Source organism: Macrotis lagotis, chromosome 7, assembly GCF_037893015.1.
Source record: "Macrotis lagotis isolate mMagLag1 chromosome 7, bilby.v1.9.chrom.fasta, whole genome shotgun sequence".
In the NCBI taxonomy this organism is placed as follows: Eukaryota; Metazoa; Chordata; class Mammalia; order Peramelemorphia; family Peramelidae; genus Macrotis; species Macrotis lagotis.
This window is the reverse complement of record NC_133664.1, coordinates 63,736,117-63,749,272: the sequence shown is the minus strand read 5'-3', so window position 1 is coordinate 63,749,272 and position 13,156 is coordinate 63,736,117. Positions and strand designations below refer to the sequence as shown.

At 35.9% G+C, this 13,156-nt stretch overlaps 1 protein-coding gene across 13 annotated transcripts in view; it reads right to left on the bottom strand.

The window, feature by feature from the left end:
- Positions 1-13,156, bottom strand: part of KIAA1217 (KIAA1217 ortholog) — a 564,114-nt gene that overhangs the window by 186,983 nt on the left and 363,975 nt on the right. For all 13 annotated transcript variants that reach the window (XM_074192996.1, XM_074192997.1, XM_074192998.1 and 10 more), the window contains one exon: positions 6,673-6,871. In XM_074192996.1, the coding sequence (XP_074049097.1) occupies positions 6,673-6,871 (199 nt within the window). The remainder of the gene's footprint in view (positions 1-6,672; positions 6,872-13,156) is intronic.

Genomic DNA, 13,156 nt, shown 5'->3' with positions numbered 1-13,156 from the left:
TGTGTGACCTTGGGCAAGTCACTTAACCTCATTGCCTTAAAAAATAAAATTTAAAAATAAAAAAAAATCCAAATGGGGTCATAGAGGGTTGGACATGACTGAGATCACTCAACAACAAAAACAAGAAATTATACCACAAGAAAGGATGAAGGGAAATATTTTGGAGAAACTTGAGAAGACTTGCATAAAGAGGGGTGGCTAGGTGGCACAGTGGATAAAGCACTGGCCCTGGAGTCAGGAGTACCTGGGTTCAAATCCAACCTCAGACACTTAGTAATTACCTAGTTGTGTGGCCTTGGGCAAGCCACTTAGCCCCATATGCCTTGCAAAAACCTAAAAAAAGAAAAATCATAGACTTGCATAAAGAGATATACAATAAAGTGAATGGAAGCAGGAAATTAATTTACACTATAATAACATTATAAACAAACAATTTTGAAAGATTTTAGAACTTGAAATCAACTCAATGACTAATTAAGATTCCAGAATCAGAATATCAATTATGAAGAATGATATCTACCTTTTAAAGAGGTGATGGTCTAATACATAAGAATGAAACGTGAATTTTTGAAAACAGTCAATGTGAGAATTTGTCTTCTTGGCAACAAGATGTTTTTTTTCTAAGTGGGTGTATATATGTGTGGGGTGAGAACAGGGAAAAATCAATTCTGATTCACTGAAAAATAAAATAAAAATCCTCTTTAAAAAGATATTGTTAAGTCTCGAGGATACAATAATTAGCTGTAGTATAGTCGGAGAGGTAGCTTTGTCTGATGGAATTTGGAGTCAGGGTCTAGCTTCTGCAAGTCCCTTTAACTTTCTAAACCTTTTTAAAATGAGGTATAATACTAGCTACAGAATTTACTACTCAGGATTGTTGCAAAGACCAAATAAGATTATGAAAGTAAATCCCATTGTTCTTTCTAGAGTTCTATATTAATGTTAGCTATTTACTTGTTTTGCCAGAGATGATTTTTATACAATCCTGTTTAGAGAACTAAATTATCTCTCTAGCTTGAGGAATCTGTGTTTGGTGTCTGGATATAAATTATAGCAAGTTTAAAGAGCCTCCAGAAAAGAAAGGGAATTACCCCTCCCCATGCCATCACATTCCAAGCATTCCCCCAGTTACCTCCTCTCTCTACTTAGCCTTAGTTCAGGCTGTTAACAAGAAGAATCAGAGAAATAAACACAGCAAGCAAAGAGCAAACCAGTGTCCTTAACTTCTCCCTCTCAGTGTCATCATAGGACTGTTGTCTGCGAGTAGCAAGTGGAACAGATAGTTTCTGACATTCTCTATTGGGGTGCTTGGGTTATGTGGGTACATCATTAAGATTCTTTGGATAAGGATAAAATTATACCATTCAGACTACAAAAGACAGTCTGAACTTCCAAACAGAGCTAACAGTAGGTTTCTAGGAGGTTAAATCTCTGTAAAGCTCTTGTCTGTGGTCTCTAATGCACAATCAATTCATGTCTACATTTTTGAGGGAGGAGGGGGTCACTGAATCACAATTTGAAATTGAGCCGTTCCTGTACCCCGGAGGCTTTCTGGATAGCACTTTTATTCCCACTGAGCAAGAGTCTCTGCATGTTGAATATAACTGTACTCAGAAGGATTTCTTAAAACAACTTAAAGCAAATGTCTGTGGAAGTGAGATTTTGGACTGGCTTTCTGCGACTCCTATTTCCCATCCTGCTTGGTGGAATAACACCACGTAGGCTCACATATGGAAAAGTGGACAGGGTCACAGAAAGCCACCAGAGGAAGAGACTGTTGACAGTGGAAAACAACCACTGGAAGCAATGGACTTGTCTTGCTGACCACTGAGTCTTGGATGATTTGGGAAGTATCACTCTAAGTATTTTTCTGGAAGATGGAAAATCCAATGAGTTACAATGCACTTCTGACAACCAAAGGAGAAACAAATACCTGACGGTAGGCAATGAGGTTGGCATGATTTGGGTCTTATACCTAAGCTTCCATAACTGCCAAATACCGTTGGGCATCGATGGAGGCAAACCCTTCTTCACATTTCAGTTACTCCTGTGAGAAAGACTGGCAAGGTTCAGCCAGCTCTTTTACAAGCTCTGCCATCTCCTTCTGGAGTCTCTCTCAGACCAAGGACTTTGTTCTCAAAATCAAACTTGTGCTGCCAGCAGGTTTGAGAGGGCAGAAAGCACCTCTCTCTGACAGAAAGAGTCCCTTCTAAAATAAATTCCAGGGTAACATAGATATGTTGGGAGGAGAAGAAACACACTATCTCTTTCTCTCTCTCTATTTCTTTCTTCCTTCCTTCTCTCTTCCTCTTTCTCTCTCTTCCTTCCTCCTTTCTTCCTTTCCTTCTCCTTATATTCCTTCTTTTTCTCTTATTTCCTTCCTTCCTCCCTCCATTTCTTTTTTCTTCTCTTTTTTTTCATTTCACCTATGAAATTCTCCTTCTTGTGACTTTGGATTAGTTATCTTGCTATTTTGTGCCTCACATCATTAAAATAGCCATAAGAATGACAATTTTACTAGTCTCATGGGTTATTGTGAGAATAGATGCAAAAGTACTTTTAAAAGTTAAAAGTGTCATAAAGTAAAGGATAATTATTATAATATTGGTATTAAACTGAGAAAAGTTAATTTTATTTTGAATAAATGTTCATACCTATATATTATAAATGCACTTATGCACATATAATATACATATATATGTTTATGCATGTATATAGGGCATCCCAAAAATCTAAGTTCAGTTATAACTATTAACTGAATAGAGGCATAGATCAATAAACAGGTGGAGAAATGATAATTGTAGTTTGTAACAATTTACAAACCAACAATTCATTAATTGACCAATAAAAAATAATATCCAGCAAATCATGTAAGAATTTGTGATTAGAAAAAAATCCTAATATTAAATTATTCTTGACCTTAATCAAAAACCTAAACCAAAGTCTTCCTTTGATGCTTTGTTTTGGTATGGAGATTATGATGGGCTATTGCATTCCAGTGTGTCCTCCAGCAGGCTCTCTCCAACATGCCCATGCCCACACCATCTCTGGTGCTGAAAGCTCTTTGCATCCTGCCACCAGGCTACCTTCTAGATTTGGTATAGACTTTATGCTACAGAAAATGGAACTATTTATTGTTTCTTTTTTTAGAAACACGGGTCCTGTCTGTGTCTGTTAACCAGTTATCTCTCATGTTGTGACTGCCCTTCTTCTTCTTCTTCACCACCTGTCTCTTACTATCTTTAGCTTCCTTCAAAGCTGAATTCAAGTGCCACATCCTACATGTGATCTTTTCTTAATCCTCATCATACCTTTCCCAATTTTTTCCTTTATCCCAACCTTTGATGAAGTGGTGGCCTTGATCCTTCTCTTTCAATATCCTTGATCTTAGCCCAGAATGTTTACTCTGGCAGAATATCTCACAGTCTTCTTCTTTTTCTCTCTAATCTTCAATCTCTCCTGGTTCTTTTCCCCCACGCTTATCAATATAGCCAGGTCTCTCCAAACTTTAAACTGAAAAAACTTCTGGAGATTTACACACACACACACACACACACACACACACACACACACACACACAAATGCATTAATGCTTATATATATATATAGTCAAATAATATAGATAATATAAGCATAAATATTTATATTAATAAATTAATATGCTGTTTACATTGATGCATATATGTATGAATCTTCATATCTCTCTCCTGAGCCTCCATTTCTTATTGTTGGCAGCTTATTGAACATTTCCAACCAAATATTCCATAGGCATCTCAAAGTCAACATGTTCAGAATCAAACTCACTATTTCCCCCCTGAAATCTACCTCTCTTCACTTCTCCATTTGTGTCACAAGCACCATTATTCTTCCAATCCAGTTTTGCCACCTTAAAGTCATCTCTAACTTTTCACTCTTTCTCGCTCTCCATAGCCAAATTTGCCAAGTTTATAGACTCCCCCTTCCCTATCTTTTGATTGTGTCCCCAAGTCTCCACTCACACAGCTATCTCTCCAAATCTGACTCCTCTCATCTCTCATCTGGACAACTGTAATTTCTGTCTCTGGTCACTTCCCGTTCTATTGTATCCTCCATACAGTTGCCCAAAGTGATATTCATAAGGATCTAACCATGTCTTTCTTCTCTTTCAGAAGCTCCCACAGTATTTTGTTATTCCCAGGATAAAATACAGCCTTTTAGTGACACTCACAATTATCTAGCTTATTATCTATTATCTAGCAATATTATCTATTGACTGCCCCAGTCAAACTTATCTAATTGGTATTTCATGTACAGGATATTGTTTCCAGCCTCCTGTGTATAGAAAGCACTCGCTCCTCCCCCATAATATTTAGCCTTCCTTCAAAGCTTAGCTCAAGACACACATATTACAGAAGGCTTTCCAGTTCTTCTAGCTGTTTCTGTTCCTCCAAATTATTTTGCATTTATTTTTCCTATATTATATTTTTCTACTATGTGTATATATATTCCCTAAAAGAATATGAGCTCCTAGAAAGCAGGTACTATTTCAATGTTTGTCTTCATATTCCTAGTATTTAATATGGTAACTGGTACAGAGCAGATGCCTAAGAAAAGTTTGTTGATGGAGAAGAATGCCTTTGAATACGAGCCCAGTGATGTTCTGATCATCTGTTATCACAGCACTAGCATAGTGAAATACAGGAAGTTTCCTTATCATTTAGTGATGACATTGGTTAGCTTCCAGGTGATATACTTTTTGGCCTCAACATCTTTCAAAAGCTATCAATCAGGGCAGCTAGGTGGCATAGTGGATAAAGCACCAGCCCTGGAGTCAGGAGTACCTGGGTTCAAATCTGACCTCAGGCACTTAATAATTACCTAGCTGTGTGGCCTTGGGCAAGCCACTTAACCCCATTTGCCTTGCAAAAACTTAAAAAAAAAGGCTATCTATCTTAAGAGAGGTTGTGATTTCTATCAGCTTAGAGAGTATCCACACATGAAATAATAGAGTGCCCGCCCCCCAATATCAAAGAGAGTATTGTTGATTTTGTAAATAATTATATAATTTAGGCTCTTTAGAAAACACACAACTACCCTCAATATTGAATGACAATTATAGTGAATTTATATGCTATGGTTGTCCAGGACTAAGACACATTCTCATAGTCATATCACTTGTCCCTTAAGTAGAGTATTTATAACATTTTAGAATGTTGGTCCATCCTGTACTGTCATCAACAATGGTCAATACCTTGAACCTTTCTGATTATTTAAACCTTTTTTAATATATCCTCTTTCCTTCAAATCCCATAGTGCTTCAATATACAATTTCTACTCAAGTAATCGTGGGCTCGAAATAGAAGATGTATGAAATAGAGGAAAAGCAAGATGAAAAAAACCACACTTGAAACCTAGGAATAAGGAAAAAAAAGGAAAGGAAGAGGAAAAAACTAAAAGAAAAAAATCAAAGGGAAGAATGAATGAATAAAATATAAATAAGGGAAGAATACAAACAGAAATAAAAGGAAAGAAGGAAAAATAAAACAAAAGGAAGGTAATTGAAAAAAAGAAAGAGTTTGAAAGAAAAAAAGAGAAGGAAAAGAAAAGAACTACCTGAATAATTAGACCTAGTCCTGATCTATTCAAGTAATATGGACTGAGCAGATTAGTCTTATGGAAAAACAGGATAAAGAGGCATTCTGCTTGCAACCCTGTGGTTTAAGAAGGAGAAAATTAAATGACAAAGATCAGATTAATAGTTTCAACCTTTTCTTAAATGACTATCTTTTGAAGGGGAGAAGGTAATACATCTCTTATGATTCATTATAAATAAGCATCATCTGGAAATTCAAAAATATAATTTCCTCATGTTCTAATCAATAACTTTTCTGAAAAAGGTCACTCTAAAAAAAAGATAGCTCAGTTTAATAATAAGGGCTTTGTTTATAGTAGAATTTGTGAACTTCAACATGATTTAGAAGGACAGGAAATGAGAATGGTGATTCATTTCACAGAATTCTAACTGACACTATCCCTTCAGTTAGATGGGGATAACCTAGACTAAGAACACTGAATTTTGAGTCAGGAGAGACCTGAGTTCAAACTACAGTTGTGGCACTACATAATAACTGTAGACAATTCATTAAACCTTTCTGAGTTTTAATTTCCTTATCTGCAAAGCAGAAATAATAATACTTGGACTATTCAACCTGCTTTTCAAGCTTGTTACATTAAAGCAGTTTACAAACCCTAGAGGGCTATATCATTATAGGTTATCATCATTACCATTATCTAAAGACAGTCTAATGACATAGTATAGTCTAGTCCTGAGGAGGTTAGCAAACAACTCACCAAAACCTGAAACTCCCGAATCCTGGATAATCCACATCCAACAATTAGCCTCGATGGAGAAAAATAAATGTAATATACATCCTTGATTTGAAACTTCAGCCTTCTGTTGTTTAACTTGAACAAATGGAGATGAAATTGGAGGAAGCTACATTTGTCTGGGCTTATGTTTTTAACAAATCAAGATCAATTTTAAATGAACATTGAGATGGGTAATATTTCAATCTTTTCAATGACTCTGCCTTCTCTTAAGTAAACCAAACTGCTCTTCATATGCTAAAAAAAAAATTACAAAATACAAAATAGTCACAGGCAATACTTCTTAAACTCATTTCTGGTACTTACCCAGAGACCTCTCCTTTGTCTGATTGGTTGACCTCACCACTGGAAGGCTTGCCCTAGTACGGCTGCCCCTGGAAAAAGGAGTTGGGGACTCTCCCTCTGACATAGCGTCCAAAGAATCAGCAGATGCCTCTGACAGATGCTCAGCCTGGTCTCCCAAATTGGGTGGTTGAGGGCTTTGAGAAAGCTTTGGGCTTCTGGTCTGCAAAAGACATTAAAGGGAGGGAAAGGGAAGCATGGCATTCTATTATTACACTTGTAAATTTACGTTTTCAGTACTATCAAGATTGGGCAATCTGGAAAATCGATTTTGGGAGAGAGAGTTGGGGCTGTGGTTGGGGGAAGAAAAGTCCATCAGAAATTTTGAATTTAGAAATCTGAATGGCTTTGTGTGGTCAAGGTGACTGCTATGAAAGTTATTTTTAAAAACATATTGTCCCTGGGTATACCATTAGGACCTTTATTGCTGTACCTCTACTGCACAAATTTCATTTCTAACAAGGACCTGAGGCTAAGACATATTATAGGAGAGATGTATGGCAATTCCATTCCCTATGACTTAAACAACTGCTAACAGGTGTTATAACAGTAGACATAAATGTGCACAGACACATATCCTTTACAGGGTGGGGAAGACACTGCTATAGCTAAGCTGCAACATTCTATTTCTAAGTGTTTCACTGAGATGACTTTGAAAATCAGGAAGGTAGTGAGGAAAAAGAGTAGCACAGTTGGGAAGAGATTTAGTTTGGTCGTTGAAATCCCCTAAGACTTTTAAATATCTCTATTCTTTCTCTACTTACCTTGCCAATCAACACAGAGACTCTTCAAATACATACAGACATATTGGAACTGATTCTCAATTTTAATGATGTCTATTGCACAGGAATTGGGTAAAAATGGGAAGAATCAATCAAATTGCTACCCACATGAGCTCAATCAATACAATTCAATCTATTTCAATGTACTCAGTACCTACATACTACTGCACCTGGGTACAGAAGAAATGGAACACATTAACCCCTGCTTTCAGAGAATTTCCAAAGTAGTCAAAGAGATAAGACAAATGAGAAACTTTCAAACAATGCTGGCTAGGATAGAGTTAAATAACCCACTACTGGGTGGCTTCTTCATTACATTAGTGAATTTGTAATTTCACAGATGTGAATACTCCTTCCATCAACAGAAACTGCAACCCATTCATTCACACCTTCTCATCTTATGTGACTCATGTTCATGTGCTCCTATAAAACTTCTAGAGAGAGTCGAGCCAATGTACTCTTCTAGAAAGCTTAGTGTGATGTGGGTACCAAAGGAACACATGATTTGTCCATTTCTTATTCCTTATTAAAAAATTTAAACTCCATAGGTTTATGATGATTCATTCTAATGTCCAACCCAAATTCTAAAGTTTTCCACATAAACAAAACCAAAGTCAGTTTATTAAATTATTATGAATATTCCAAAGAACAAACAAGAAATAAAATCAGTTGGATAGATGCTACTCTGCATAACAACATTTAATAGTTTGCTAAACTTTTATCTATCATTTTATCTATCAAATTGAACCGCCTATACAGATGATGATCTCTGGTCCTTTCTTCAAAGAGCTCCAAAGCAAAAAAAAGTAATATAATCTGGAAAGAAGGCTAACATAAATTCTGATTGCTTCTATTCTTATTTGAGAAGGTGGATAACTCAAATCATCTAGCAAAATGTAAATGTTATATCCTTCATGTAGAATGGAAGCTTCTTGAGATTTTTGTCTGTATTCTTAGCACTTCACATAATATCATATATTTCTTTCCCAACTTCTCAGTTCATTCATATAGGAAACTACTTGCATGGAAACCCTCTACTCTTTCAATTAATTTTCTCTAATTTATAATCTTGGATAATTGCCAGAAGCATGATCAGATGAACTATTGTGACCAGGGTCACTCATTATGTGTCAGAGACATCCTGGACCCAGGACTTCCAAATTCCATGCTCTACTCTCTATACACTACACCAGGAGTCTTTCATGATGCACATAAGTGGTTAGAAGATGTATCATTGAATCGATGTCCCCAATCAGAGTGATAGAATTCCTGATTAGTCAATTGTGGAGGTAACTCGTGTAATCATTCATTTGTCTTTGGACTCTGTTAACAACTTGAACCACATAACTGGTTATGTCTAAATTTTACCTTTCTCTGAAATCTGTTTGGGTTGTATGAACTTAGCCCCAGTATTGGAAGAAGAATACTATTTTGTCAGAAAAAAGCAACCTTAAAGATCTTAGTGGTAGTTTAAGATGACTTTATGCCTCCCTTTGAATGAACCACTTAATTTCTAAAGAGGTGCAGTAGATAAAACTTAAAAGAAGAGAATTTTTCTCTCTGACCCTAAAAAAGATACATTAGGATAAGCCAAACAACCAAGAAATGATACCACTTTCCTTAAAATAGGAGCATTAACAGTATTTGTCATTTGGTTACCTCTACTGACTGCAGATAAAAAAGGATAAATTTTATAGATGTTCCTTTCTTACAATAAAAACCCATAAAAACTTAAAATTTAAAAATTTAAAACTGAAGAAATAAAAAATTAACTCTTGAAGAGATAAATCAAAATCAAATATCTGCTGTCAGATCCATGCCTGCAGCAGACATATGTTTGTTTTTTTAAAAAGAGCTTAGAAAAAAGCAAATGCCTACTTTCTTTTTTATAAAAAATTCTCTTCAAAATATGAACGTCAGCTCTTTCCTTTCTGTAATTTCCATTTTTGAAACTTTCCCTCAGAAAAATCACTGCCCTTTATTGTTATATGTTAGAAATCTCCTCACATACAGAATTCAGTGTCCTCTAATCACATCTCCATTTGCTGCCAAAGCATCCTTTAGGTTCAGAGAAAGGACAATCTTTTTAGCAATTGTCAATGTCAAATGTGCTAATATTTTAAATATGAAAATAATCCATTAACCAGTTATTTATTGTATCTATTGTATATCCAGGAGTGTGACAGATACTACCTGGAATGGATGGGACCACAAAAGAAAGGTAAATCGGCAATCCCACCTGCAAAAGGAGCTGATGGTTTGGGTAGCAAGAGGATGTTGGGGGAAAAAAAGATGAGAGACAACTGGAGAACAATTACATGCTATCTCTGTGTTACAGACTGTACAATGCAATAGTAAGAAGAATCTGCCCTGGCCGAATGGCCAGGATTTGATTCAGATAGCAAAAGGGAAGACTGGGGAATGATCATATGTAAAGAAAACTAGAATTAATAACAATAAATAATGTTTCACAAAGTGTTTTCCATACAGAAACTTCATGATGTAATGGAAAGATACAAGATTTAATATTAGAGGACCTAGGTTCAAATCTCAGCTCCAAGATTAATTTACTTGTGTGATCCTAGATAAATAATTGAACTTCTCAGAGCCTCAGTTTCCACTTCTATAAAATTTGAGAGTTAGACTAAATAGACTTTGAGACCACTTCATTTCTAAATCTAAGTTCCAAGAATTCTCACAACGATCCTTTGAGATTTTCACTATGAGAATTATTTCCCTAGAATATGAGGAAACTGAGGAAGTGACTTGACTAAGGTCATACAATTTTAGTAAGCCAGAGAAGGTTTACAGTCCTGGTCCTGCATTCTTTTCACCACATCAAGTTGATTCCCTGTTGTAATTTTTGAACAGTCACCTGAGTTTCCTCCCTCTGAATTCCTGAGGTGCAACTCAGGGTCTTGTTAAGAACCTTAAAAGGTATTTTCCTGTTATGCAGATATCAATCACTTAGTCAATAACATATATTAACAATAATCATCTAATATTAGTTATATATTAAGCACTTACCACGTGTCAGGCACTATAATAACTTTCATCTATCTGGTTTTTCACAGTTTGTCAAATACTTATTCAAATGTTAACTCCATGTGTCCACATAAGAATTCTTTAGGTGCAGAGCCATTCATTTCCTTTTAATAGAAGATTCTCATTCAACTGAATTTTCAGCAGAACTTTATTAGAGCCCCTGCTTTTCACTCAATTACCTTATAGCAAATGATATATAAAGGGTTTTACATACATGTTATATACATGTTAGCTTTTATTTTAACTCTAGGCATTTTCGATTGCACCACATATTTGGAGCACTCTACCTTTTCATCCCTTCTTATCTATGGATTTCTATGACTTCCTTTAAATCGCAACTAAAACCCCACCTTCTACTGGAATCCTTTTTCAACTCTTCATTCTAGTGCTTTCCTTGTGGTAATTATTTTCTATATATTTTGCATATAGCTGGAATAATACATAGATATTTTTGTTTGTTGTCTCTCATAGATTATGAGCTCTTTGAGGGAAAGGGTGCATCTCTTTTTGGATCCTCAGTACTTAGCATGGTGCTGGTCTAATGCAGATAATCATAAATGTCGACCGACAGATTGGTTGCATTTATTTTGTCTTTGTTCCATATGTGTGTGTGTATATTTATTCTATATATACTTATGTTTCATACATACTTCCATATGTACATGCTGACTCTCTCCACCACAATGATCTGTTCCAAATATGTATATATAGGCATATCTACATGTGTATATTTATTCTGTATATACTTATGTTCTGTATATACTTATATATGTATATACTTACATAAGGCAGGGATTGTTTTATTTTTTTATCTTTGTATTCTCAGTATCTAGAACATAATAAATAAATATTGATTGATTACCTTGCATTCTACTAATTTTTCTATGCATCCATAGAAGCTCCCTGGGGGAATTTTTATCTTTAAACACCCAAAGACTCAGAACAGTGCCTTACACATAGGTGATTAATAAATGTTTGCTGAACTGAACTGAATAAGAAATTTTAGCTCAAGAGCCAGCACAATATATGTGCTTTTTAACCAGGCTTTTAAAAGACAACTATGGTACACTTAAGATCTCTGACCGAGGCAATGACCAACCACAATTCAAAATGTGATGAAGCATACTACCTTCCTTCTGACACAGAGGGAACAGATGAGCCTGGACATAGAATGTGATATACTTTTTTGGACACAGTCAATGCAGTGATTTGTTTTGTTTGATTATGTCTGGTTTCTCTATCTCTCAGTCTCTATGTCTCTGTCTCTCTATCTATGCCTTTCTGTCTCTATCTCGGTCCCTCTCTCTAGGAAATAGAGGAGGTGGGAGGAAGAAAAAATAAATTTGGATAAGTTGGAAAAAATTAAATAAAATATGAAAGCTAGGATTGGAACTCAGGTCTTCTGTCTCTACATTCAATATATTTTCCATTACACTTGGAGGGTAGGATTTTATATCACTTAATTCATACAATACCAAAGCATTTTAAACCATTTGATTCCTCCAAGAGTCCTATGAAGTAGGTTTTAGAATGGAACTATTCCCATTTTACAAATAAAGAAATTGAGGTTGAAAAAATTCAGTCAAGCCAGTCAGCATTTACTGAATGCTTGGAGCTCAGCTCCTAGAATACAAATTTGTCAGTCAAACCTGTCAGACTATTCTTCTTGACCCCACTTTGGATTTTTTTTGACAAAGATATTGGAATACAAATAAAAACAAATAAAGATAGTCCAAGTCCTCAGAGTTTAAAATCTAATGAGAAAGACAATACATAAAAGGGAACTAAATAACTGAAAAATATGGAGGAATGAAGTCTTCCTGAGGATATTATAAAGAAAGTCCAGGAGAGTCACTAATTCAAAAACTGGAGAGAAATAACCACAAGGATGAACTGTGCCTCCTAAAAAGAGAATGTTTTGAGAGAAGTCAGTCGATCACAGGGAGAGGTTAGGATGTAGGGAGTGAGGAAGGATCTATCAATGTGTGAAGTAAACTTCCAGGATGAAGAAGCTTCTGGAGCAGGGTGCAGAACATCTAGGAGAGTCAGGAGGGCAGACTCAAAGGGAAGATTTTCCTATAATCTCACAGTTTAGGGTCAGAGGTAAGATTCAACCCACTGGACTCCAAAGCCTTCATTTTTATCATCACATAGCTCTGCCTCTCCTGCTGAAATGACCGAGGCACAACATCCAAAGAGATTCATATGTTTAATGTGACTTTTTCGGATGAGGCTGCCCCAATAGCACAGCCCATTCAGTAATAAACCCCAGGTATGGAACCTCAGGTGCATGGAGCACTATCACTTTCAATAGTTGACTTGACAGCTCTGATACCTTCCAATGGCCAGTTTTCCCCAGAGCAATTGGAGAATTTGATAATATGAGCAGCCCAATGAGAAACAAAGTCAACTTCTCTAGAGTTCTTCATTCAAAATGTGAATAATACTTGACATTGGCCATAACTCCAAGGAAGACAAGAAGAAGAGAAAGAAAGAGGAAGGAAAGAGAAGACAGAAGATAGGAAAGAAGCTAGGGTGGGGGAAAGGGAAGAAAAGGGGTGTTTAGGAGAAGGGAAAGGGGGAATTCCAGAGTACAGGAATTTATTTGGGAGTAATTTATT